The sequence below is a fragment of the Podarcis gaigeae genome (assembly GCF_964106915.1).
Source record: "Podarcis gaigeae genome assembly, chromosome: 2".
Taxonomy (NCBI): Eukaryota; Metazoa; Chordata; class Lepidosauria; order Squamata; family Lacertidae; genus Podarcis; species Podarcis gaigeae.
Window position 1 is genome coordinate 58,218,126 of NC_139679.1, and position 26,539 is coordinate 58,244,664.

Sequence of the window (26,539 nt, forward strand, 5' to 3'; positions counted from 1 at the left end):
TTTTGAAGCGATAGAATTTACTTTTTACATAGGTACGTGTAGGTTAAAAACAAACCGATCACAAGTATGGATTCTGCTATGGGAGTTGGGAGTTGGGAGTGGGAGAGCTTGAGTTGATGCAGCAGCAAGTATAATTCTGCAAACAAACACAGGAAGGACTAATTTTCACAATTGCATTTGTATTCAAGAGTAGCAAAAATAACTCTCACCATCCTTTCCTAATGCACTGTCACTTGCCTGAATATGCACAAACACAAAAAGCTTTTCATTCTTCAAAGAAGAAAAGGGGAGGGGGAAATGAAAAAGTCAAAATGAAAAATGAGTGCTCTGAACAAATCTTCAGCAGTCAATTTGTTAAGCAACCATGCAAGTTTCTTGTGCTTGAAGCAACCAGATTTGTATATACCACAAAAGCCGTCCGTGGATTAATTATTTGATATTACTCTGTGTGAATGTGAATATGGTAAATGAATGAAACACAGTTTTATCTAGGCAGTTGGCCAGAGAAGAAGCTTGTTGAGCCTATTTACTGCTGCAAATGAACACTGAGTTATAGACTAATCTATCAAACTGCTTCTGGCCTTTCCCATACAGCAATTTAACCTCTTCCAAGCTGAAGCCTGGATGATAAGCCAAACAAGAATAAATGGTTTAGAGTGGAATCACGAAGCAATCCACATAGTTCTTTCTTAGGACGAGTGAACTGTATGCATTACAAATGTTTCCTAAATGGAATACAAACAAAAGTTTCAACCAAACTAAATAAATCGATTCCGCACACATCCGGCACCTCATTTTTAAAGTATTGTTCACAGACAACGTACCATATCAAAGACCAAAATCCAATAGAATCTCACATTGATTTCAAAAAGGAATGAGTCTCTTCAAGTTTTGCAATTGTCTCAAAAGTGTAAGACTGTGTACACATTATGGGTGGAATTCAAAGGAGGTCTAAGGAGATTGCTCCATCAGGGAAGCAGATATGCTTGCACTGATGGAGCAATTTCCCTTCTCCTTCTCTTTGCACATTGTTCTGGGGTTCTGCTGACTCCCTGAGCCATTTGGGGGAGGAAGGGGGAAAGTCCCATTGCACTAGCAGGACACATTGTGCTGGGGACAAAGCAAGGTCGTCAGATCTCCCTCCTTCACTGGTACATCACATAGTGGCAGGGCAGATTGTCACCCAATGATCCACTTGGCTCCTCATCAACAGTCTCAGTAGCCTCATCCCAATCCTCTTCCTACTCTGACCAGTCCTGTGACCTTTCATGGGCTGCCTCCTTTTGTCAGTGGGACATGGCAGGCTAAATTGGTGACAGCGGTAGGCAGCAGCAGGCAGTAACAGTCCTCCAAGCAGTGTTCTGTAGCTGAGTCCAGCTGTCATTATAATTTCCCAATATGCCTCAGAGTAACACAACACTGGGGGCATTGCAGGGGCTGAGCAAGGCAGCTGTCAGTGGTAGGCCCTCACACTTTCCCAAGGATGCTGAATCTGACTGGTTTGACAAAGGTGCATCTTCCTTTTTATGGTTCCATGGATAGTGAGTATGATTGAACTAAGTTGCTGCATGGGCAGAATGAGGTCCACTCACACAATCGGACTTCTCCCTCATCTGCTCAATCTGCTTTTGAGGGTTGGGAGAAGTCCCAGAACAGGTTGAGGTGGACTGTCCTTAGTGCTACACTTAATTCAACCCAGTATCGTTATTATTTTGCAAGACTCTGCAGCAGTATTATCATTTCTTTCTTTTTTTAGCTCAATATCCTATCAGAGAGAATAAAAGAAGGGTAGAAAGCATAATAGTGACAGGCCATCTCTGAAATGAACATTTGTGCTACTCAGCCCACACTTCTGCTATCGGCGTAACCTTAAGTCTAGACAAGAAGATAAGATGGCCAAGTGCCATGACCTTTATAGATATATGTGTGTATGTGTGTGTTTGGCTGCTCATTGAAGAACACAACAAAGGCCAGCAGGATAATGCAGGGAGCCGAGAAATGGAGCAAAGGATACAGGAAAGGCCAAGCTGTGAAAAGCAGTCAAATATTAACATGTTTCCCAGAAGGTCTTCCCCTTGCTCTGAAATGTAGTAACAAGCAATTAAAATAATCCATTTTCAAAAACGTAACCATGATCAAATGGTTGCAACTAGCACATGACTCTTTATAGGGGTTGACTCATGGTGGCTTGCATGTTCCATGTGGAAGTAGCAGCCATCACAGAGGACATCAAAAACCTGCCCTCTTGTTTTGTAATACATTCCATCACCATTAGCTGCTAATCAACCTGCACCTTTACTGCCAGTAACAGAATGAGAATCTCCCACTGCAATTGCTAAATTTCGCCGAAAGAAAAAGTGTAGAAGCCAGTTACTGGTTGTTGGGAAGATAAAATGGGGGAGTAACCATTTCTTGAGCCCCATCATGGAAGGCACTTGTGATGCTCTTGCAGATACACCAGCAAAGACAGACATCTGATTTCTTCAGCTTAATGTTAAAATAATGGAATCGTAGAATTGTAGAATTGGAAGGGATGCTGATGGCCATCTAGCCTAACCCCCTGCAAAGCAGGAATCTCAACTAAAACAACCAAGACAGAGGGCTATCCAACCTCTCCTTACAAACCTCCAAGGAAGGAGAGTCCACCATTCCATTCCACTGTCGAACAGCTCTTACTGTCAAAAAGTTCTTCCTGATGTTTAATCAGAATCTCCTTTCTCATAACTTGAAGCCATGGGTTTGGGTTCTACCCTCCAGAGCAGGAGAAAACAAGCTTGCTTCCTCTTCCACGTGTCAGCCTTAGAGATATTTGAGATGGCCATCATATCTCCTCTCAGTCTCCTCTTTACCAAGCTAAACATATCTAGCTCCCTCAACCATTCCACATAAGGCTTGGTTTTCAGACCCTTCACCATCTTGGTCACCCTCCCCTGTTGCTTCATTTACTTTATAATAATCATAAGGAAGGTTTTGTATTTACCTTTTGATGACCCTACACTGTGCTAGCTGACACTCAAACAACTCCCACCTGCAGTCTCAATCTCAGTCTTTCTTTCTTTCTTTCTTTCTTTCTTTCTTTCTTTCTTTCTTTCTTTCTTTCCCTCCCTCCCTCCCTCCCTCCCTCCCTCCCTCCCTCCCTCTGGCTGAGGCTCCACATAAACCTCCCAGAGGATTTCACTCCAAAACATAACAAGCCTCTTAAAGAGGTATCCCCACAGCACTGCCATCATCACAATGAACAACCGAACATGACCATCTTGATGAAAATATTAAATGACTTGGCTAATTAAAACTAAGCAATGTGTCGCCACTGTTGTGAATAAAAGAGCTCTGCTATCTTAGCTGGGCACTTCTTATATGAGCCCTTGAGCCATCTGAAATTGCAAAAGAGAAGTGTTGTTTGTCAGTAAATTCTAAAAGCAAGGGCTAAATGCTCTCAATTCATTCAGATATAGGGAAGAGAGGGAAACCTATGAATACAAAGTGACCAGTATTTTTATTGGCGGTAGAACAGAATATTGCAAAGCATAATTTAAAGCAAGTTGAACAATAAATCATAAATGATAGAAGAAGGAGAGGGGGAACTCTGGGGGGGGGGGGGAATGGCCTTGGGAGCATCTGCTACTCTGGATCTTCCCAGAAAAGCTGATTTAGCCATACGCTTCATTCATAAGTGAATCCTAGCAGTCATATCCAGAGAATTTTCATGTCACTCAAATTTAACTAGAAAGTAAATGCATAGGTGTTGCAAATGTATGGCAGTCTGGTCAAGGGCCTATTATTTAATTCATACAAACTATTTTATAAATTGTAGAGCATTTTCTTATCCTACTTCAGTATTATTTCAGACCCTTTGTTGGCTTCCATTAGGAGTGATGTTTGGTTGGCGTATATATGAAAATCATAGAAAAGAGAACTGAACCTTGTCTTTACTAATATGGTGGCACAACTTGCACCTCTGTATTTCCATTTTTCAATACTACCCGGCTAATTACTTACATCCTCTTCACTGTTGAGGAAGGAAAGCTAATCATGCATCTCAACATGATTGCAGAAGCTGCCACTGTTAGCTTGTGGGAAAGTCCTGAACGGAGTTGCTGCAAAGTGGAGGCTGGGGATTCTGGCATGCCAGTTCCCTGAGGGGCCCAATCCTCAACCCCACCTTATTTGAAAACCCAATAAATCCTTCCCCCTCCAAATACACACTTTCAACCCTGATCAGAGTTTTGGATGTGGCAGGAGATCCACCACTCCACTCCACAATTGCCCCAGCAGGTTGTGGTTGCCCTGAAATATTGTCCACTGTGGGAATAAGCATCGTATTTTGCATTGTTGGTAAATAACAATTGGGGGTGGGGTGGGAGAGCCACTGCTGTTGCCAAATATTCTTGCTTCATCAACAACTTTTATCTTCAGTTTCACTTACTCTGGCACTGCCATTAGAAATGGAATCTGGTCTTCTACACCCAAGAAAAAATGGGACAAGACACAATAGCAACAAAGCTCTCCTGCATTCATTAACCATAAGAAGCTCCTTGAGTTTGGCGGGTTAGTTTACTCTTTCCTTCTACAATCATGAGAGCTAGAAATCAACATTTTACACAACGAAGCAAAGATTGCTATCCTTAACAGAAACTAGCAGGCAATATTCAGCCTGTTGTTCTATTTCTGTGTAAAATGTTCAAACAACAAATTCTTTTGAGAAATATATTGACCCCTCTTTCCTTTATGAAATATGCATCTGCTAAATCATTTTGATCAATGGCTGATTGCTGTGGAGACTTACGAGAACTCCGGCCTCAGGGAAAGTTGTAAAAGCTTCATCCACTGAGCCACTTTTAGTATTCCACAGTTTCAAAAAAGGTGATGTTTATAGCAGAGGCAATCTGTTCCCTCAAGGTTTCTTTCAAATTGTTCTGATAAGGGAAGAATCCAGTAGTTCATTATTTCTAAATGTTGAGCATCCTCCAAACATAATTGTATTAGCACTTAGTTACAAGGCTTGAAATGCAGCACTCATACGCTGCTTTATTATTTCCTGAGATCATGTTTATTATGCTAGATACAAACCTTGTTACTCGTTCCCATCATTTCATGCATTAGACTCAACAGCCAATTATTACCAATGCATCAGGGAAGCAACTCTATGCATGTTTACTTGGAAGAAAGCCTCGGGTGTGTTTTCATGCAGATGTTGTAAAGATTTGTATACTACTCCTCAGTGTAAATATTGCCAGGAAGGCTAACTAAATAATGGGGGGGGGGAGTAATGAAAACAAAGCATCAGAACAGTAACATCAATTAAAAATACAAATGGCAAACAGCAGGTATGAACAGGTAAGGATGTTAGTGGTCCCATCAGTAGGAGAAGCATAGAGAACAGACAACCAATTTAGGGCCTTTTCAGTGGCAGCCCCCATTATGGAACCTCCTCTTAAGGGAAATCAGGCATTTAAGAAACATGTCCGGATCCCCCCCCCCCCCCCGCAATTTGCCCAGGCTTGGGGACAGTGGTTTTATGAACTTTTTACACTGTGGCTTTTAACAGCTCTCTCTGCAATATTTATCATTATCATTATTGTTATTTCCTTCCAGTAGCACACGAAAGCTCATACCAATAACAAACGTGGTCTCTAAGGTGCTACTGGAAGGGGGGAAAAATATTTTGTTTCGACTATGGCAGACCAACATGGCTACCTACCTGTAACTAGAATTATTGTTAATGTTATTATTCTCTTTCCGTCACCTTGTGGTCCCAGGTCAGGTTTCATCTAAAAATAATAATACGATACACAACAACCCCACCTTACATAGCATATTTTCAATTATTTTGATGTAATTTTACTACTGTGAGCCACCTTGGGTTTCTTTTGGCGAAAAAGGATGGGTTATAAATTTAAAGTAGTACAGCAATAACAACAATTCTGATGCACATTGCACCCAATGCTTTATAATCAGACTTTTGCTTGCACGATGGGACATCACCTTCCTCTCCTGCCCCCTGCAGCTCCCTATGGACCCCAAAACTCAGGTTCAAAGGATCCCTAATCAGCTGCACCTGCAAGATCCAGTTCCCCAGCCCTGTTAGAATAACACCACTGCATCAGGATGAGTAATCGCAAAACAAGACATTGCGTAATTTATTTCTTATTCTTGCCTGAGAATAAATATGTGTCACCATCAAAAGACTCAAAATTAGCTGATGGCCGCGGATCTCTTCCTTTTAAAAGGGAGGCTTAAGCAAACTTCCTTTTGTGTCAATCTTATCTTTGTTTCTGAAGCATATTGACTGTTCTGATTATTGAGAAAGATGGCATTTCCTTAGATGATTTGAACTAATTAGTTGTCTTTTTGGTGGTCTTTTTTAAAATATAAAAAACAAAGTTTCCTGTTGCAGTTTCAAAGCCTTTCTACTGAAGCTCAACCAGACCTGCCACCATGAAATTCTTGGCAATGGAAAAAGGACCTCTGTTTACGTTTTATTTCTAAGGCCATTTTTCTTTAGAAATCCTCACATCAGTAAAAGCACGAATGCATGCTGAGCCCAGGGTAATTTGCTCTCATTTCTCAGCTCTGTGTGAAATCAGCTTGATATCTCGATGTGTTCATTAGAGTCCAGTGTATCTGTCTATCATAAAATAGCAAAGCATTCAATAAACATCAATTAATGGCTGGAATCTTTCCATACATCTAACTTGGTGAACTGAAAGATGGCTAAATGGACCCAAGCACACACAGAGAGTGTGTGTGTTTAAGAAAGATCTTAAAAAAAAAAAAAAGTGTGTTTGAGAGAACACCACTCTTCCATTATAAATTTAGAGGGAGGTACTTTTGTAATTTAAGAAGTACATAGTTGGTAGAGTGCTTACATGGCAGGACTCTATGCAGAACATAACTTTGGTACAAAAAAACCCTTATCATATAGTTGGGACTGACTCCAGGAAGCATGAAGCCAACAACCATGCCATACTATTGAAGTATGCAGATGTCTGATGTGATCAGTCCCAAAAGCATGGTAAATTGCTTACAAACTTCATGACTTCTGCATGAGGCATTTCAGTGTGCAAGTAGGAATGCCTGAACAACAAATTTACTGGTGCTCAGCCACAGATCCAACCCATTTTGTGCCGAGTTTTAAAAAGAAGGCACAGTAAGCCCTCGTATAAATTCTACACATTTTGCACGCACTTTTTACATGCAATGCACACTTTCCCACGTACTCATGCATAAACTATACATTTTGCACGCAGCTTTCATGTAAAACACAAGCTTTTGTGCACACGTTTTGCACACTGAAAATGTGTTGCAAAATCTGGAGAAATCTGACCAGATATCTGCAAGAAAGGTCAGTTCAGATCTGAAAGTTCAGATCAGAGCACCAGAAATTTCAGGTTGAAAAGTGGACTGAACTAATCCTCGCCCCACCCCCATCCATATATAGATGCCGTTTTCAGTAGCTGTGTCATCTGTTTGAATGGAGCCTTTGATTCAGTCAGACAGCAGCTCCCCCCACAGTGCCAATTGCAAGATTTAGCTGCGACTGAAGATTTATAATTTGTAATTCCCTGTGAGGATGATATTCTTACTAATTCTTTTCTCATCATGGAAAAATTATACCGAGCACAACTTTAACCACCACACTCTATTCTCTTAGGCGTGATTCTATCTTTTACAGTTTATTTAGGGAGCACAGAGATTAACAGGTATATTCTGAGCCTGTAGTAAGAACTGAGCAGGCAGTGTGGGCTTGGTTCATTGTTAACAAGAGCTGCAATCCCCAAATACCACACTGAACATGAACTGTAAAGGACGATAATTGAAGAAGTGATTTTATCTTCTTTTCATCATTAGCACAAAGGAAACTTTGGCAGCTCAGATGAGTAAAACAATTGTTCTGGCACACTCAACATTGCCTTATGCCCAGGATCACAATGCCTACAGTTTCTGTACTCTATTACACTCTACAGTGGTTAAGTACTTAACCCGAGGTTAAGTACTTACAGTAATTTGTTCCGGGGGTCCGTACTTAACCTGAAACTGTTCTTAACTTGAAGCACCACTTTAGCTAATGGGGCCTCCTGCTGCTGCTACGCTGCCGGAGCACGATTTCTGTTCTCATCCTGAAGCAAAGTTCTTAACCTGAAGCACTATTTCTGGGTTAGCGGAGTCTGTAACCTGAAGTGTATGTAACCTGAAGTGTATGTAACCCGAGGTACCACTGTATTCAGGGTTTCCAAAGTGCACGGGAGCCTCCACAAATCACCCTTGAACACACAAAGTGCAATGCAGATGGGTTGGAGCTACGATGCTCAAGCATGCGCCCCCTTTCCTCATGGCTCTGGATCATTTTTGTACATATTCATTTCACAGCACCTTTGTTTTCCTTTGGATGCTTAAAACACTTATCAAGATCGTTTTTCATTAAGACCCTACAATTCTTTCAGAAAGGGATGGCTCTAGAAAATAAGTAGGTTGAGGCTGCAGTTTACCTCTGGTGTGCTCACAGCACTGATGAAAGGTCTCTGCTTTGTCACTGCATTATTGTCTTCAAATAATACAGTGTCTATCACTAGCTGCAACCGTCCTTTTCTTAAGTGTCAATACAGAAGTCACTTTAAACACACACACACACACCCCTATTTATATCCAGTCTTTTCAAGATATAAGTGACAGAACAAAGTAAATATCTGCAGGACCACATCCGAGGGTTCATGTTCCGGCATAATGCCATCTACTTACCCATCTTCCAGTGGTGGTGCAAGAACAAATATACACATGCTTGCTAGGGATGTTTTTCGTAAAAGGTGTCTAGAATGATTGAATTGCCTTGAGCTCATGCACTTTGGAAAAAAGGAAAGTTGCCTACCTTGCCAATTTATGAAGTTTCCAGACACAAAGGCCTGAATTCAACTAACCTGCCACACCGGTAGAAGCCAGAGCAAGAGCTCCAGCTAGCACAATGGGGCGTCTCCCCAAATCCACTCTGGAAGGTCAGGAGAATTTGCAGAACACAGCACAGAGGGAAGACAGGAGGGATTGTTCCATCTGGCTCTGATGGAATGATTGGAAGACCACAGCCTTAAACTCCTTTCTACTTCGTTAAATTTTTCCTTGGAATTATTTTGGATGCAGCATGGGCTATGGTGAAGTCACTGGCCAAATCAGGATGAGGAGTATCTGTCGAAATATCTGGTAGTCATAATAAATTTTGTTCATCTTTCAGGTGCTATAAGACTCTTTGTCGTTTTTATCTGAAAAGGAGCTGGAATGCCTAAAGGCTTAACAAAGTTTTTCCCCTTTGTGGGCCATTTACAGTCCATAACCGAACATCCGGGAACTGAGGCAAAGGAGAACCATGAAGGCTCTTTGTATCATCCTTGAATGAAATGAACTATCAGTCCTTCTTTCTGTCTCACTCTGACAGGGCAATCTCATACATGTTTACTCAGCAGAGAATTCAATTACTCCCAGTTTAGTGTGTGCAGCAAGGGTGGGGGTTGAGGGGGGGTTGTAGTCTAGCAACAGTTGGAGAGCCACAAGTTACACACACACACACACACACACACACACACACACACACACTGTGCAGTGTTATGCTCTGAGGCAATGTGTACCATTCTGGCAAGTTCACGCCACAGTCTTGCATACCATTTTTCTATCTCTGTTTAAAAAATAATAACTGATTGGATCTTCCTTTTTGAAAACACTCCCATATAGCTTTGAAAAAACAACAACACTATATACATCCTCATTCTTTCAATCAGTCAGTAGAGTATCATTTACAAAAGGGGGGGAAATGTGCATTTGGCTTGTGTGTATGTTTGCCTGTGTCTGTGAAGGGGATAGTGCCAGCACTGGGAAAATATGCAGCAAGCAGATCATTATTTGTAGATCAGGGTAAGTAGAAGTAAGGACACGCCATCAACCAGAGAGAGAACAAGAACTGCAGGTGTTCCCATAGGCAAAGACCATTATCATTGTGCCACTGCCCAGCTAAACAACCAGCTGCTCAGATGGATGCTCAATTACCAGAACTCAATGTGCAATTACACTGTACTTGCATCCAGAACAATGCTCACAAATGAGTGTATAAATTTCTCAGGAGCTGACCTTGGTTTCCCCCCCAGAATGTTAGCCTTATTAGACGCCATTGGGCTCCAAGAACAGCAACACAAATGCTCTCCTTTATATCATATAAACACTTTTCTTTCAGCCAATCTCAATTTTTGCAGTAATAGAGATAAAATAGGCAACCAGAGTTATAAGAGCAGTTGAGAAGATGGGTTTTCTACATATCAAGTTGCTAAAGGCATTAGTGCACCAAATCTAGATTTTCGCAGGAAGGAAACAATAGTGCCGCCACCCGCTCCTGCCCCCCCAATAAGGCAAATAGGCTTTTTGATCAATAGATTAAGAAAACTAAGAAAAACACTTAAACCTTACCATACTAGCAAATAACGTTACAAAGCTACAATTCAGTTTATAGGACAGAAACCTGGTGAATGTTGACATTTACCAGTACACTTAACATTTTAAGAGACCAGTGGGAAATGCCAGAAAACTCTGACATTTACTATTAAATATGAAGGATCATTATGCATCTTTGCCTAATGACCAATTTCCTTCCTAATTTTTATTGCTCACCTGTAAGTGTCAACATTTTTCCACACGAATATTTAAAAATGAGTATCTGGAGGAAATACTTCATTGTATCTCCTTGATGATATTTAGGCCCACCTGTTTCAATGCTTTGGATGTTTTAATTTATGAGATGGTTTGTTTGGGGTTGTTTAACTATATTGTTTATGCTTGCTGTCTTTGTTGACTGTGTAAGCTGCCTTGAGTGGGTGGGAGAAAGGCAGACAGGCGGGCTAGGGTAACATTAATAATATTTACTAGTAAACTTCAATAATCTCAAATATTGCAGTCCTAGGCTGTCAGAAATCTGTGGGACATATCCAGGTTAGAAGTAAAGATATGTCCCTATCCTCATTTTCACAGAGATATGCCCATGGAATACAATGAGAATGCCTCCTCAGTAAATGTCAGGGAACTGACATTGGAGCCAGAAGTGGAGGCAGGGCTCCCAAGCGATGCCGGAGAAGGGCCAAGCAGGGAGAGAGGGAACTCATCGGCTGGGGAAGGAAATCAGCGTAACACCAGGGATAAAGGGGGGCGGATGGGGGAATCGGAGAGGGGGCTCCAGGACTCTTCGCTGGAGACCAGCGGGGAGAGCACAGGTCCTCCGCTACCCACACCCACCCTGCGCAGAAGACTTCCGTGCAGGGAAAGTAGGCGTAGACTTGGCGTCAAATAACTTCTTTGCTGGAAGAAGTTCAAGAAACGCCCACTGACGGATTCTGCTAGCGACTGAACAGCCAGGAAAGGTTTAACCAGGCTACCTAGCCAGGAGTGGCGGCAACTTACGCACGAGCAACCCCATATAACTATTACAGTAAACTTAAAAGTCTATACTTTACCTGGGAGGTGGCACCATTCCACCCTATAGGACTTTCTTCTGAATAGAAATGTAGAGGACTGCATTGTGGCAGAGAAATCCTATTGTGATCATGAGGAGAATCCATGGTGTGGCTCTCACTGTTTCCTATGCCCTCCTGAGTGGAGGTGGAAGCAGGAGCATTAGGAGAAATAAGTATGTGCCAGCTCTAGGAATAAGAGAATCATAGAACTGTAGAGTTGAAAGGGACCACGAGGGTCATCCAGTCCAACCCACTGAAATGCAGGAATCTTTTTGCCCAACGTGGTGCTTGAACCCACAACAACAAAAAGTGGACAAAAATGCCATAAAGACAGCACCAGGCAAGTATCACTGGAGAGGCTATTTCATAGCCGGGGTGCCATAGCTGAGAAGGCTCTATCCCATTCCCCAAACACCCCTCCCAACAAGGTGACTGCCTACAGTGGGGAGCCTCTTGTACCCAACCCTGGAAAATTAGGGATCTAAAATGTGTGGGGAGCCTCTGAAGATATAGGAGGCTTCCTGCTCTAGTTGCCTTCTAACTCATGGAAGGCAACAAAAAAAGGAGGCAGGCAGAACTTGTGCGTTCATTCAAACTCCCTTCCAACGTTGTAACTTGCCCATTTAAAGAACACTGGAACAGAAATCCTATAATAATGCAGTAATGTACAGAGAAAGAAGAAGAAAATGTTTAAGCTTCTGTGATCTCATTTTAACTCTTCCTAGTGTGTTGTCATAGCTGTTATACATTTCTATGCACTTAGTACAATTTCCCCAATTGTTAGGATTTATTTTTTTATCTTGGGAGTTCCCTTCTCTGCTCCTTTTCACACCAAGCTGCTTCTTTCTTCCTTTTAGATTCTTGAATGCTTCTTGATTAAAGTACTTCATACTCATGCAATACTTGTGACTAATTAGGACACTGATCTCATGCTTGTCATCATTTATGAAAGTGAATAAGCCCCTTTCTAACAAATTATTATTTGAGCTGGCATGGCAAAGTGAATGACAACCAGAGAGAGAGAGAGAGAGGGATGGGTGGGTGGGTGGTTTTTTGTTTTGTTTTTTTGTCATCTGTGAACAACTCATTTCAAGCCTGCAAGTTGCTGTACGATTCCCCCCGCCAAAGAGGGAGAAAAATAACAATTCTTCAAATAGCAAGCTTATACTAATGTTGCACGGATATGTCAGTCTCTTTCAGTGCAGCAAAAGACACAAAATCAGACTTTGGCTTAAAATATCAGTCTCTTTATGACTGCATTTGTCAGGCTGCCTGAACATAAGAGACACACAATTCATGCATTCAGATGGAAAATATGCTGGCTAAAATTGAAGAATTGGCTTTGGAAACATGGCATCATATGCTAGAAGCAGATTGGCAGATGGTCATTTCTTCCAGTTGCTTCTCGTTCCCATTTCATGTCATGTCTAGTCAATAACATCCCCCTCCCACTCTCTAAAAAAAGACATAGCATTAGAGACATTTTAGAATGTCTCCTTTTTTAGATTGTAAGTTAGCACAAGACATACAAAGTAGCAAAAACTATATAAAATTAGGCCATCATTTACTGATGTAGGACTTTCAAGACTTCCTTCAAGGGATTCTTTCCACAATGAACTTTCCCATGCTGACATCTAATGCACAATGGGCAGTGGTGTGGTTTTTTGTTTTGGTAGGCAGGAATAGTCGTGCATGTGACCTGTAGTGCAGGAAGGGGAAATAGTAGGCCAAGGGGCTGAATACAACCCTCTGGGTGACTTTACTTAGCCCTTGGGAGTCTCCTGAGACACATTTATTTTTCCAGGCTGGATCCCTCAGTAATCCTGCTCTGTGGCCTTCTCAAGTGTTTTTGTCTGGTTAGAATACATCATTGAACTCTGATAATGCCCCTTGCAGGCTCAGCCATCGTGAGCTCTGCCACCCATTGAATGCCATGTATAAAGACCTCAGTACCACTTGTTTTGGTTCAGTCAGGCCACAACTTTATTGACTACAGGTGTAAGTGTGTCTGACTGATGCATTGGTTATCTCCTGCATCAAGCAGCCTATTGGAAGGTTTTCCTGGGGTCGAGGACATGATGTCTCCCACCAGCCATTGGGCGTCCTCTGAGGGCTACATCAATGGCAGCAGGGGCGTGCCTCAACTGCCATGCCATGGACAAGGTGATCAGACTTGCTGGGTGGAGGGGAGTGTGTGGACAGGATGCAGCCTACCACTGCTTTTTCCTCTGGTATGTGGCTCTGGAATGTTGCTGAGAAGGGGTTGCCTTTGACCTGAAAGAGGTTCTTCACTCCAATTGTAGTGGTAGAGCCTCACAAGAACTAGACCTTTATAAGTTTACCTTGCAATGTGTTCATCGCAACTGGTAGCTTCTGAAAGCAAAAGTATTTTTGTCCACGTATAAATGATACACCGATAACAGCATTGGGTTTTAAGGGAAATAATACTCCCATATAATTGAACTGTCAGGGGAATTTGATATTTTGATCTATTTCTGTCTATAAAACTCAATGAATAATAAAAAACCCCAACTCTTGCAAATGTAAACACTGAAGAGAATTCTGTTATAACAATTATTTGATGAAACTCTTTTGGTCTCCCAAATACCACACGTTGAAGCTAATCCCAGTAAGCTGCAATAATCTTTCAGTGTTTGCTCTGAGCCCATCAGCTCAGAATTTTGACAATCAGTCCAACTTCATTTCTCAATTTAATGGCTTAGAAGGTTATTCGGGTTATTCAGGCAGTGATATGCTGGAAGTTTTCGCATATAGTCATAATGTCTGTACCCACATGGATTACCAGTACTGGGTAATACAGAACTCAGTGAGTTTAGGGCACTTTTCGCTGGGAAACAATGGAAACGTGCCACCGGAAGAGCTGTAACTTAGTGGTAGAGCATCACCTTTGCAGGCAAAAGTTCTCATGGCATCTTCCCTGGCATCTCCAAGTAGGACTGGGAATGTCCCCAGCATGAAACTCCAGAGAGCAGCTGCCAGTCAGTGTCGACGATACTGACCTACCGGTATATGTATTCATGGTCTGCATCAGAATATAACAGGTTTCTATGTTCCTGTTTACAGAGCTGCAGTCCTGGATCACGCAACCATAGTGATTTGAATTGAATACCCCTTCTGCTATAGATAATCGGTCTTGTGCTCAGCTCAGATGTCTCTCTAATAGCTACAACCCTAACTCATTGACACAGTTGGATTTGCTTCTGAGTAAACATCCACAGGACTGTGCTGCTAGGTAGCCAAGATCTGGAAAGAGCTGTTATGGTATCTGAAATGACTTGTTACTTTTTTTTCTCATGCAAAAAGAGCTCTCATAAAGCACCTCTGAGTTGCTTTAGCTGCAAGATGTAGACTAATGTTACATTGCAACATTATTTTTGCCCATCCAGTGTAAAATGTTTCCCATTGTCAGACGCAGGAAAACACCCCCCACGCCAGGTCTTCTTTAAAATGCAACAAAATAACCAGTAATGACAAATGTGTTTCACAAAAATTCCACAATCCCATAGGTACAGCAGATTTCCTGGGCATTGATTAATATTGGGTCTAGATGATAAATGAGATCTCCTGCTACTTCACAATTGCTAGTGGAAAGGAAGAAATTTCTATTCATGGATCAAAGCTGCAAAATTATAGAGCATGAAAGGACCTGGGTTAACTAATCCAGTCCCTTGTGCCGTGCAGATTCACCGGAACTAAATCATCCCAGACAGAAGTTCACCTGGGCTCTGCTACAAAACCTCCAGAGAAGGATATTCTTCACAATATTAGTGTGTTTTTGTTTTAAAAAATAAACATTCTGCCAGAATGCATATTTGATTGCTTCCTTAGTCCACACCATAATGGGGAAACAAAAAGCCTCTTCTGTGGGGCAATCACAGGGGTATTGACCTGTAATATTGGGGCCCATGCACCGAGATATGATGAAACTGCATCGACAATACTGGGGAATGCAGCTCCAATAATTGTTTTGCTTCCTTCTTCCTCTTATTTTTGAAAAATCTTAAACATGCATGCATGTGCTCAGTCATCATGCAAAGTTTGCTCTTAGGCCTCCATGCTCTGTTGGAGATTATACGTGGAGAATGCACCAAATTAGCAAAATATCAAAGTATGGTTTCTAAAGGCACTGGACCCAATCATATCTGAAGCAATTTGCGAGGCTCCTGTACATTGAAATTTGTTGGATTGTCCCCCCCCCCCCATCCTCCGCTTGGCCACAACAAGGCTATCACACTGAATTGCTTATAATTCATTCTTCTGGGAGGCATCAAATAAATAGGCTGTTTAATAATATTGTTGCAGAGTATATTTTTGAGGCACGCATGGCTCAAAGGCAATCGCTTCAGTCACTTTGAAGGAAACTTCATTTCTTCCCTGAGGAGGCTTAAGTATCATCTTTCAACATTGCCTCCGTCTGATGTGGGACGAGAGAAAGTCCCTTGATTCCTATGGCATCTTTGAAGTGTGGCTACGGCATAGCTTACAGGAGAAACAAATCAATGTTGGTAAACTAATGAATTATTTCCTACTTTAGCACCAAAAACCTGCAGGGACACGAAAGGAGACCACAGACTGAAGCGACTAAGTCTGGTGGGTAAAGTGTAGCATCCAATTGGCTGATATTGTTGTACCATGGTAGTTTTGTCCTGTGGATTTCAGAGCTAGGCTGCAATCCTAGACACACGTACTGGGGAGTAAAGCTTATTGAATTCAGTGGGATTTACTTCTGTTTTTTATATATATAATAATATTTTATTAGATTTTACAAAAGATTAACAACCAGCAAAAATCAACAAAAATCACTAAAACAACAAACATCAAAAATACAAACAAAACAGAAACAGTACTTTGCAATGAGTATTCTTGCTGCTGCTGTAGCATACATAAAGAATGTTCTATCTTTCTTTGGCACCAATTGGCCGACAATGCCCAGGAGAAAGGCCTCTGGTTTCTTAAGAAAGGTATATTTAAATACCTTTTTCAGTTCATTATAAATCATTTCCCAGAAAGCCTTAACCTTTGGGCACGTCCACCAAAGGTGAAAGAATGTTCCCTCAGTTTCTTTACATTTCCAACATTTATTCTCGGGCAAGTGGTAAATTTTTGCAAGCTTGACTGGCGTCATGTACCACCTGTAAATCATTTTCATAATATTTTCTCTTAAGGCATTACATGCCGTAAATTTCATACCGGTGGTCCACAACCATTCCCAGTCAGCAAACATAATATTATGACCAATATCTTGTGCCCATTTTATCATAGCAGATTTGACCGTTTCATCCTCAGTATTCCATTTCAACAGCAGATTGTACATTCTTGACAATATCTTAGCACTGGGATATACAATTCTGTTTCCAACTTTGATTTTTCCACCTGGAAGCCATTTTTCCTGTCTGAGTTATAGGCCTCTCTTACTTGAAAGTAATGTAACCAATCCTGCACCTTATCTTTAAGTTTCTCATAGCTCTGCAATTTCAATTTATCCCCCTCCTGCTCCAAAATTTCCCAATATTTTGGCCAATTCGATCCCATATTTAATTTTTTCAAGGCCTTTGCTTCCATGGGTGAAAGCCACCTTGGGGTTTTGTTCAGTGGGATTTACTTCTGAGAAGACACACATGAGACTGTGTTGTGAGAACATCAGCGAACATCAGTGCACTGCTTGCTGCTGTCTTGGACTGCACAGTAAAGTATTCAGCAGATGTGCTGCACATTCACAGTTGTGTGTTGGACCAGTCTCCTCCTCCTTGTCCCTCTTCATTGTCTCCCACCACCAATTCCTAGGCTCTGAGCCTTCTTCCTTTAGGGGTTCCCCAGCAGGGCTTCTGTGACATATTCTGTGGGCCCATGACTACTGAAATGATTTCAAGGGAACACAAGGCAGCAACAGGGGAATGAATGCTGAAAAAGGCCCTTTCTGATTGCAAAAAATTAGTTGCAGTTCTTAGGATCCAGACCTACGTACAGTGGTACTTTGGTTCTCAAACTTAATGCATTCCAGACATCTGTTCCAAAACCAAAGCGTTCCAAAACCAAGGCATGCTTTCCCATAGAAAGTAATGCAAAACAGATTAATCCGTTCCAGACTTTTACAAACAACCCATAAAACAGCAATTTAACATGAATTTTACTATCTAACGAGACCATTGATCCATAAAATGAAAGCAATAATCAATGTACTGTACTATAAAATAAATAAGACAGTATTGTAGATGATAAAAATTAAAATTTATTTTTTCTTCTTCCCTGCACTGATGATAGTCATTGTTTGGATGGGGGGCTTTTACTTTTATCTATTTCTACAGTCACACAATCAGTCAGTCAGTCAGTCAGTCAGTCAATCAATCAGTAGCTGAACTGGGTTCCACACAGTCACAAAAACAAATTAATCAAAAAAGCCTCAAAAACAAAAAAATAGCAAAAACAAAAGCGCCAAGCTTAATCCGTTCTGTAAGTCTGAAATGTTCAAAAACCAAGCCGCATCAGATGTTTGGCTTCCGAAAATTGTTCAAAAACCAGAACGCTTACTTCCGGGTTTTTGGAGTTTGAGAACCAAAGCATTTGAGAACAAAGGTACCACTTTATATGGAGAAGCAACCAAAGGCTTATGACTCTTACACAACAACTGCTCTTTCTTAACACCTCTGCAGGACTGATTCTGCAGCAAGGCAACAAACAAATGCTGGGCTGCCCAGGAGCTGTAATTTATTTCTTAAAATAGCAGTACATGCACATTGCCTTGCCTGTAATTGAAAACCCCAGTGACAAAAGACACACACAGACTGCTATGCAACAACAAGTATTATTGGAAAGCGCAACATGTGAGCATCCAGAGATGCAAATTGAGAACACCCAAAAGGAAAGAATAGGGAAGGCTTTGTGAGCTTTGTGAGAGCTAGACAAGATTCGGAAAGTACCTTATGCCATTATTTGTGGATTGGCCTACTAACAGAGCCATGCTGTTGTTAGCAGCCCCAATAAAACGATTTCCCCCCATAACTGGGCTGTAGTGTAGCAGAGAACACAAGATGGCTTTGCTTCTGAAACCACAGTGTACTTCTGTCTTATTATATAATGTTTGGAAGCCTGATGCAATGCTGAGCCAAGCCATCATGAATTAATGTCATTCTGGAGAACTCTAGTGAGCATTAAGTTTATAATATAGAGACTTTAACTTCAGTGTTAATTGCATGTTATTAATTCACACTGTGTTGACAAGACAGAATCATTGCGATTGAATACATGTTGTCCTTCCCTTTGACACACTTGTATTGCTAATTGACCTGCCCACATTGATTATATTATGCAGCACTAGGAGATGGCATTATTCCACCCCCAACCAGAACATCACACCTGCCAACTTTGCTCCCCTCTTTGTCTCTTTAGGGAATGACATAAAGGTGAAGCTAGAAGGGACTTGCCTAATTTTAATGACCTCCAGTCAAATTTCATTCCAAAAGATCTATCCACAAGCAGTCATCTGAGCATATTGAAAGTCCTACTCAGCTGGGTTCTAAGCTTTCCAAATTGCCAGATTGTTTCCATGCCAGTTAATTGGGATCATGCTATGCTGCAGCTCATAGCTGCTCTTATTCCTGTTTACTTATTTTTGGTAGGTCATTGTATGTTGAAAACAGGCAGGTTAGGACCTTACTAGCGCATCTCCAATGGCTGGTTCACACATGCACGTTCATCAGTTGATGACCACATGACCAAGTGATAACTTACATGTAGGATACCACAGAGCAAATAGCATGGATTAAAATCCCACAGACATTGCTTTCATATCACTGCACATCACTAAAAACTTTTTTTTTGTTTAGGCACACCTACCCATGGATTTCCTTTTATTCTGTACGTTTGCTTTTAAAACTGTTGAATGTTTTACTATTTCTATTGTTTTTAAAATCCGTTTTTCTTGCCACTTTTGATAAATATTTTATTCATTCCATTTTATGAAAGCTGTTTAGAGATTTTTTTTTTGATGCAGTGGAATATAAATCTTGCTTAGCAAATAATATAAATAATTATTTAAATCTAATTAGTTTCCTGAGAGAGCAGCTTACATATTTGATGGTAAGTAATCTTTTTAAAAAACAAACAAGCAAGCAAGCAAAACAGGATTTATATACCATTTAATTATCAAAACCTCCACATGGCTTACCTAAAATATAAATTAAAATAACCAATAAAATCCTATGTTAAAAATAAGCTGAGAGATATATTAAAAATATGTTATATTTACATGTCTGGGCAGGTTTGCCTAAACTAGAAAGTTTTCAGTAGATGCCAAAAAGAGTACAGCAAAGGCACATACCTAATCTATTCCCCTGGAGGGAATTCTTATTTGCTACAGGTGAATTTGCAAATGGCTGTTTTGCTAGCCTGATTAAAATAAACTTCTGGTCAGCTGAACACTGAAGGCACTAGAAACACTACATATGGGTTCACAAAACTTGTCTAACATTCAGAATCGCAAGTTTGTGGCAGTTTGTACCCAAATGGCAAAATGGATTCATTTATGGGAAGAACAGAAAGTCTGGGGAACAGTCTGGCAATCCTGCAGTCCCAGTTGCACACAGGAAAGCCATAAAGTTTTTAAAACCTAAGGGTAGCCGTAAAACTAGACAGCATAGCTCATCAAATCTGCAAGGTTACACTTCCTTTAAACTGCTGTCAGACATCATCATCATCATCATCATCATATTTTATTTACATCCTGCTCATCAGGCTGAGTTTCCCCAGCCACTCTGGGCGGCTCCCAATAGAATATTAAAAACACAATAAATACACCAAACATTAAAAACATCCCTAAAGAGGGCTGCCTTCAGATGTTTTCTAAAAGTCAGGTAGTTGTTTATTTCCTTGACATCTGATGGGAGGGCGTTTTATAGGGAGGGCGCCAGTACCAAGAAGGCCCTTTGGAACAAGTCTGATACAACTTTGGGGAGAGTACATTAGATCTGGATTTAGTGATGTCACTGAACTAAGATATTTATTAGGCTACAAAGCATGCTAAACAATTGTAATTTCAAACGCCTGCCAACATTCCCAAAGGAAGACCAGCTTAATCTTGTACAGATCAGATTCCCAAAGGAAGGCCAGCTTAATCTTGTACAGACTGATGGTGCTACATTGGTATAAGCCTGCCCTAGACATGTTGTGTACATTGCTACCCCATATCAGAACTGGCAGTGGATAAAGTCCCATTCATAAGATGAACAAGTGCAGAGCAAATTTAGCTGAATACTGTATTTTGGGGTTCAAGCAAATGAAGTAGATTAAAAAAGAAGTAGCTGTTTAATAAGGAGTTCTTTGACTATGTTAATTAAAGTTACAAAGTACGTAAAAGAAGAAGAAACCAAATTCCTAATGCACTCTGTTAAATCATGTTGCATAAAAGCATAGTTCCTTGAAAGGCATCCATCAAATAACAAATTCAGAATTTTGTTGTAAATCATTACTCAGGAAAAAACAGGTTCCTTGAAAAGTCATTCATTAAATCAAGCCACAAGCACACATTTTTGAGTACAACAAACTGAATTAGCAGATAACTTTATTAAATAAATATGAGTTTAAATATGAGTTTCTGTGGAGTTAAATAAAAATAACATTAATAATATTAATCATTATGATTAATAGTAATAACCTTCTTGTCACTCTAGGAAATGATTAGAGTGGTGAACTCTTATGTGTTATGTTATGTGTGGTAAGTCTTTTTTCAAATCTTGCTTTCTTTTCACATTTCATGTATTTCTGAGACTTGTATTTTGGGGCTTGCAAATATGTGACTTGGGAGCTGATACTGGTTGCCATAAACACAGAATTATAATCCCTGAATTCTTCTCCAACTTGGATTTTACTCCAAGCTGGAGAATTGCTCTTTTACCTACATTCATCAATATGCCCCCACCCAACTCCCTTTAAAAATAAAGAGACTCACAAAAAGCCCTTGGGAAACCACACTTCCAGTCTGTGGTATTTACTCTTGACACTCTGCCACACTGTGTAACATCACATCAGGTTGTCAGGGATTAGTTGTGATTCCTGCATTGTAGGAAGTTGGACTAGATGACACTTTGGGTCCCTTCCAACTCTACAATTTGATGGTTCTAGGTGGCAGAGAGGTCTTCCTGCCCTCCTACCTATTGCTCAGAACAGTTAAAGTGCCAGCCCATGAAGTAAAATGAGAGCTTCTGGCAAGATTATGTGGGAGAGGAAAAGAATAAATTTGTTGAAGGGAGAGATGAGGACTCATAAGGTTGCAGTTAACTGAATTTACATTGATTCTGAAATAACCCATTTCCTTGATTACTTTGGGCTTATGTAAGCTGAGGTAAGATTCCCCACCGGTTCTTTCTTATAACCTTAACAGAAAGACAGACCTTTGTTCTATGATAGCTGATGCAATTCTATTGTTTCTGGACACACTCTGGTCATCTGCTTGACATTAGGAATAGCCACTCAAATGGCCGAGAAACTGTTCAGATGCAGCTCTCCAGTGGTTATGCTAGAATATAGCTCATTTTGCCTTGACAGTTGGCTACAGTTTGGTGTACGTTTAACTGCCCTATAATTTCGAACACATCTTACTAATTTTGGTCTTTCAGTAATGGTTTGCACCTGTCTTGGGTTTCATTGCCTATTTAAAAATCAATGAACCACAAATACTTGAGGCCTGCTGAAACTAACCATATTTCCTGTGACTTTGAAAAACTATTGATCCAAATATGCTCCCCAGTAACTGCATGTCAAGTCTTTATAGCAAGGTTAATTCACTTTATAGCCTTCTTAACACAGGAGGGTTTATGCTTTATTACATATCCAGTACTCCAGATAGGATGCAATGAATTTTAAAGTATCCACAGTGCAAGGCAGATCCAGTTTGTTAACCAAGCTCAGCATTTCCCATCCAACCTTCTTAAAAAGATTTTTTTTATTTATTTCAAATGGGAACACAAAAACAGAAGCTTGCACTTATTTTTGTTTGCATTTAAAAAGGGCAGAGAGTCACCAGAAAAGGTCAAATGCTATTTCTGGAGGGTTTCTTTGGTTTTTTTTGCAGGGTCCGTCTGACAAACATGGGACAGAAAAGTATTCATGAAGCAAAATGCCACTGCTTCCGTAAGCCTTGGTGTAAAAATAAAATTCTGAAGTTCTTAATATTAGAGAAAGAATAATGTTCCAAGTCTTACAACTTCTGAACTCCTAAAAGGCAGATTATTGTTATGCAAAGTAGTCTTCCCCCAAAACTTAAGTTTAAAAGTTCCATTGGATATGCTTCTGGTCCCATTGTCAATTTCCTCTAGGGTCTAATTCCTGGCAAAAGGCACATAGGAGTTAGTTAGTGATCTACCCCTGGCTCACCTCATAGTTTCACCTTATGAATTTTCTCAGAAGACTATCGGGAAAAAGCGAGGTCTTTCCAAGGATTCAACCAAGCTTCAGAAGGAAGCCCCTTCCATGCCAGATTTTCCCTTTCCCAAGCAAATTTACCTTAACAATAGTCGAGAGAGTGAGACAAGTGGGTATGTATGAAACAGCTGGCATCGTATAGGCCTCTGGCTTCTGATCTCAGGGACATCCTTAGACACTTGTGTGCATGAAATCTACTTTAATTGACTTGGGATGCACTAGGTCCTAAAATCCCCTTCAACTGCAACCATGTGCATGCTTGGAAGCATCAAAATCTTAACCAGGAGGCTTCTCAGGCTTCTAATGTCCCCTGTTATACCTGTAGATTCCCTGTCCTTTTCAAGGAAGGTTAGTTTGCTTGGGAAATGAGGGGTCTGATGGGAAGGGCTGTCAAGTGGGGGGGCCTAATATAACCTGGGTCTGATCTTGAGAAGGCACTGGAACGTGGGGGCTGTATCCAATGCTAATCCTACCCAGAGACATTGGAGTTAGTAGATATGACTGACTAAGGTTCATTAACCCTGCCCTGGGGTCCCTTTTTCTTAAAGAATTAGTAATTGCTGAAGGGGGCATTGGGGAGTGGGTGAGTTGCAGAGAAAGCCTTGCTCAATCATTTCCACATCTTTCATTTTTCTGCCCCAAATGAGCCCCACAAGCCTGGTGACACCTCACGGTATCCTGGGACGGTGTCAGGGCTCCAGCATCCTAGCAGGGTTCACTTCTGACATTTCTTGTGGGCTACCCTTTAAATCATGCATCCCCTCCCGCCATTTCTTAGTACCGGTGACTGAGCGAATGCCATTTTTATTCAAACCGTTTATATACTGCCTCAATTGAAACAAAACTCTTAAGTGGTAATTTTGTCCAATGCCCATAATACAGCATCCCTCTGGGGCACTGAACTGCTCACCACAATCACAGGTTAATCCCACTGAAGAGCACTAGAATAGGAGGGCGCCCAGTGCTAAGGGCCCCTTTCAAGCCTGAAGTTGGTCCTCTGTTGACTCTGCTTGTTCCCTCATGGAGTTCTAAATGCATGTTTACAAAGGTGTTGAACATGTATCTATTGCACGTCTGCTCCAAATTATCCATCCCCATCCCAGAAAAAACTGTCGTTCTTTTCAAAAAGTTGCTGGGAGAATCATACATTATTACTTTTGTATACACTCTCTAGTGTGGACCTTTGCTACGAAAGGTAAATAAGAGAAAGATGGCTGCTTTATTTGTACAGTGGTACCTTGGGTTAATAACTTAATTCATTCTGGAGGTCCGTTCTTAACCTGAAACTGATCTTAACCTGAGGTACTACTTTAACTAATGGGGCCTCCCGCTGCCACCGCACAATTTCTGTTCTCACCCTGAAGCAAAGTTCTTAACCTGAGGTACTATTTCTGGGTTAGTGGAGTCTGTAACCTGAAGTGTCTGTAACCTGAAGCGTCTGTAACCCAAGGTACCACTGTATTCAGTCAGCGGCTTCAAATATTCATAAGCCTATTATTTACACTGATTAGCCTACTGTGGATCAGAAATAGATAACCAGTATATTGTATCTTAAAGACACATAATGTAGCAGTTGTCATGCTTTATTCTGCTGAAGGATGAACCCCCAGCTTGATACAAAATGAGACCATCTCAAAAGAATTCAGAGTTAATACATACAATCTCGACTCTATTCTGAGCATATCGCCCCAGACACTTTCTCATACCTGGTGCAGGGAAAGTTTATGGATTGGCCTCTATCAAGATCGCATTAAGCCTAGACAAGGAACTATGGAAATTTAAGAAAGGAAGGAACTAGGGGAAAGGAAGGAACAGTGATAATGGCAAGAGGAAGGGCTTACAGTCCTGATTTCTTAAAGAGTTCGGAGGATTTGAATTACAATGGGCTTGGGGATGAAGTGAGATTGTCATCAGAAGCTGCTGTCCAACAACAGGCATAATCATTAATTTCAGCCACACATTGCCATTACTGGAGAATCAAATGTTTAGATATGGCCCTAGAGACGGGCAATCCTTTCAAAGTTGTTGCTTATTCTCAGGTGACAGCAAGAAAACAGAGAAGAAAAATAACTTCACATAGCAATATTTGAACTCCAAACTTTTATGAAAAGAATTTGTTTTGTTGCTAAACACAAATTGGAGTTCCATTACCTGCTGACAACACACAGAGGGAAAAAGTCAAGTCCATGTAGAAATCACCTTGTATACATTAAAACAAAATGCATAAGCTACAATGGCAAATTCTCAGACCTCTCAGCGCTAAAACAAACCATGATCAAGATTACACACATCAACTCCCCATTGATATATAAAGGGGAATTACAAATGATCGCTGATAAACTGTTTCTTGTGGGCTGCAAGAAATATCATGCATAATCCTCCCACTAAGAATGAAACACCACAACAATGCAGCCATCAAAGCCATCACTAAAGCAATCTTCTTCTGACATCTGTTCCATAAATTACTATTAACAACCGATGGGAGGGAGGAACCCCTATATTCTTTCAACATTTTCATGAGCATCACTCCCACATCTCCACACTAGGCACAAGTAGATAGATATTTACCTACTAGCAAACAAAACCCTATCACAGCACTGAAATCTAATGGAAATGAAAATGTGTTTTCACCTCTAATTCTTGAAGAATTATATCTAACAAGGTATGTTTTAAAAACAACAGCACAGATCATAGAATCACAGAGCTGGACCCCTGCAACACTACACAGTCCCCCATCGGATTTGAAACCATACCGGACCCTGCTTAGCTTTTGCAAATGTGCTAGCAGTTTTATTACTCAATTTTGACAAAGCAAAGGTAAGAGTAGAAGAAGTGTGGGGACCACATGTAGTTTGTGTAAGAAATCCCTGCCCATAATTTCTTGCAGGAGAGGGTGCACCTTCCTTCATTCCTAGTTTCCTTTCCCTTGCACAATCACTTAACAATGAGATGAGCTTGAGAGTGCTCACCTTCCACAGAAGGTGGAAGGTGAGCACCCCCCCCCCAAAAAAAAATCATTCAGGCCTTGTGCCACTTTTGTCATCTGCTGCTTGGTAACAGAATGAAGAACAAATGCATTAAACGTTGCCTGGGAAAGATCCAGCTGGTTCAAGGGGCAAAAAGGTCCTTTAGGCACCCGGCAAGATGAGAGGACCATTTCTTGTCCTACGTTTGTTCTGCACATCCATATGCAGAGGATTCACCTTAGAAGTATAGATAGCAATAAAATCACTTACGGAATGCAGTATACAGTTCTTGCAGAGTTAAGTAACCATCGTTGTTGTAATCATCAAATCGGAGAAGATCCTCTGGTGTACAATTTGAGAAAACTTCTTCCAGGTCGTCCCTTTTCATCAGCTGTTGAGATCAGGAAAAGAGGTGGAATCATTAGAATTACTTAACCAAATTTAATTGAATATGCTTTTTATTGCATGGGAAAACTGAACACTGGGATATTGTGGGGTGGGGAAATAGGCCATAAAAGGTACATAAACTTGGTATGTTTAGACAAAAAACACATTTTGTTAGGAATGTTGAGCTTTTCCTGGTGTTTTCCATTATTGCTTGAAGGGTTCTACAGCTATCTTGTATGAGATCAAGTGGTTGGAAGGCAGGAGTCGCCA

At 40.8% G+C, this 26,539-nt stretch overlaps 1 protein-coding gene across 3 annotated transcripts in view; it reads right to left on the minus strand.

Moving 5' to 3' along the window:
• Positions 1-26,539, minus strand: part of FSTL4 (follistatin like 4) — a 369,203-nt gene that overhangs the window by 128,630 nt on the left and 214,034 nt on the right. For all 3 annotated transcript variants that reach the window (XM_083728410.1, XM_083728409.1, XM_083728408.1), the window contains exon 6: positions 26,153-26,273. In XM_083728410.1, coding sequence (XP_083584536.1) covers positions 26,153-26,273 — 121 coding nt within the window. The remainder of the gene's footprint in view (positions 1-26,152; positions 26,274-26,539) is intronic.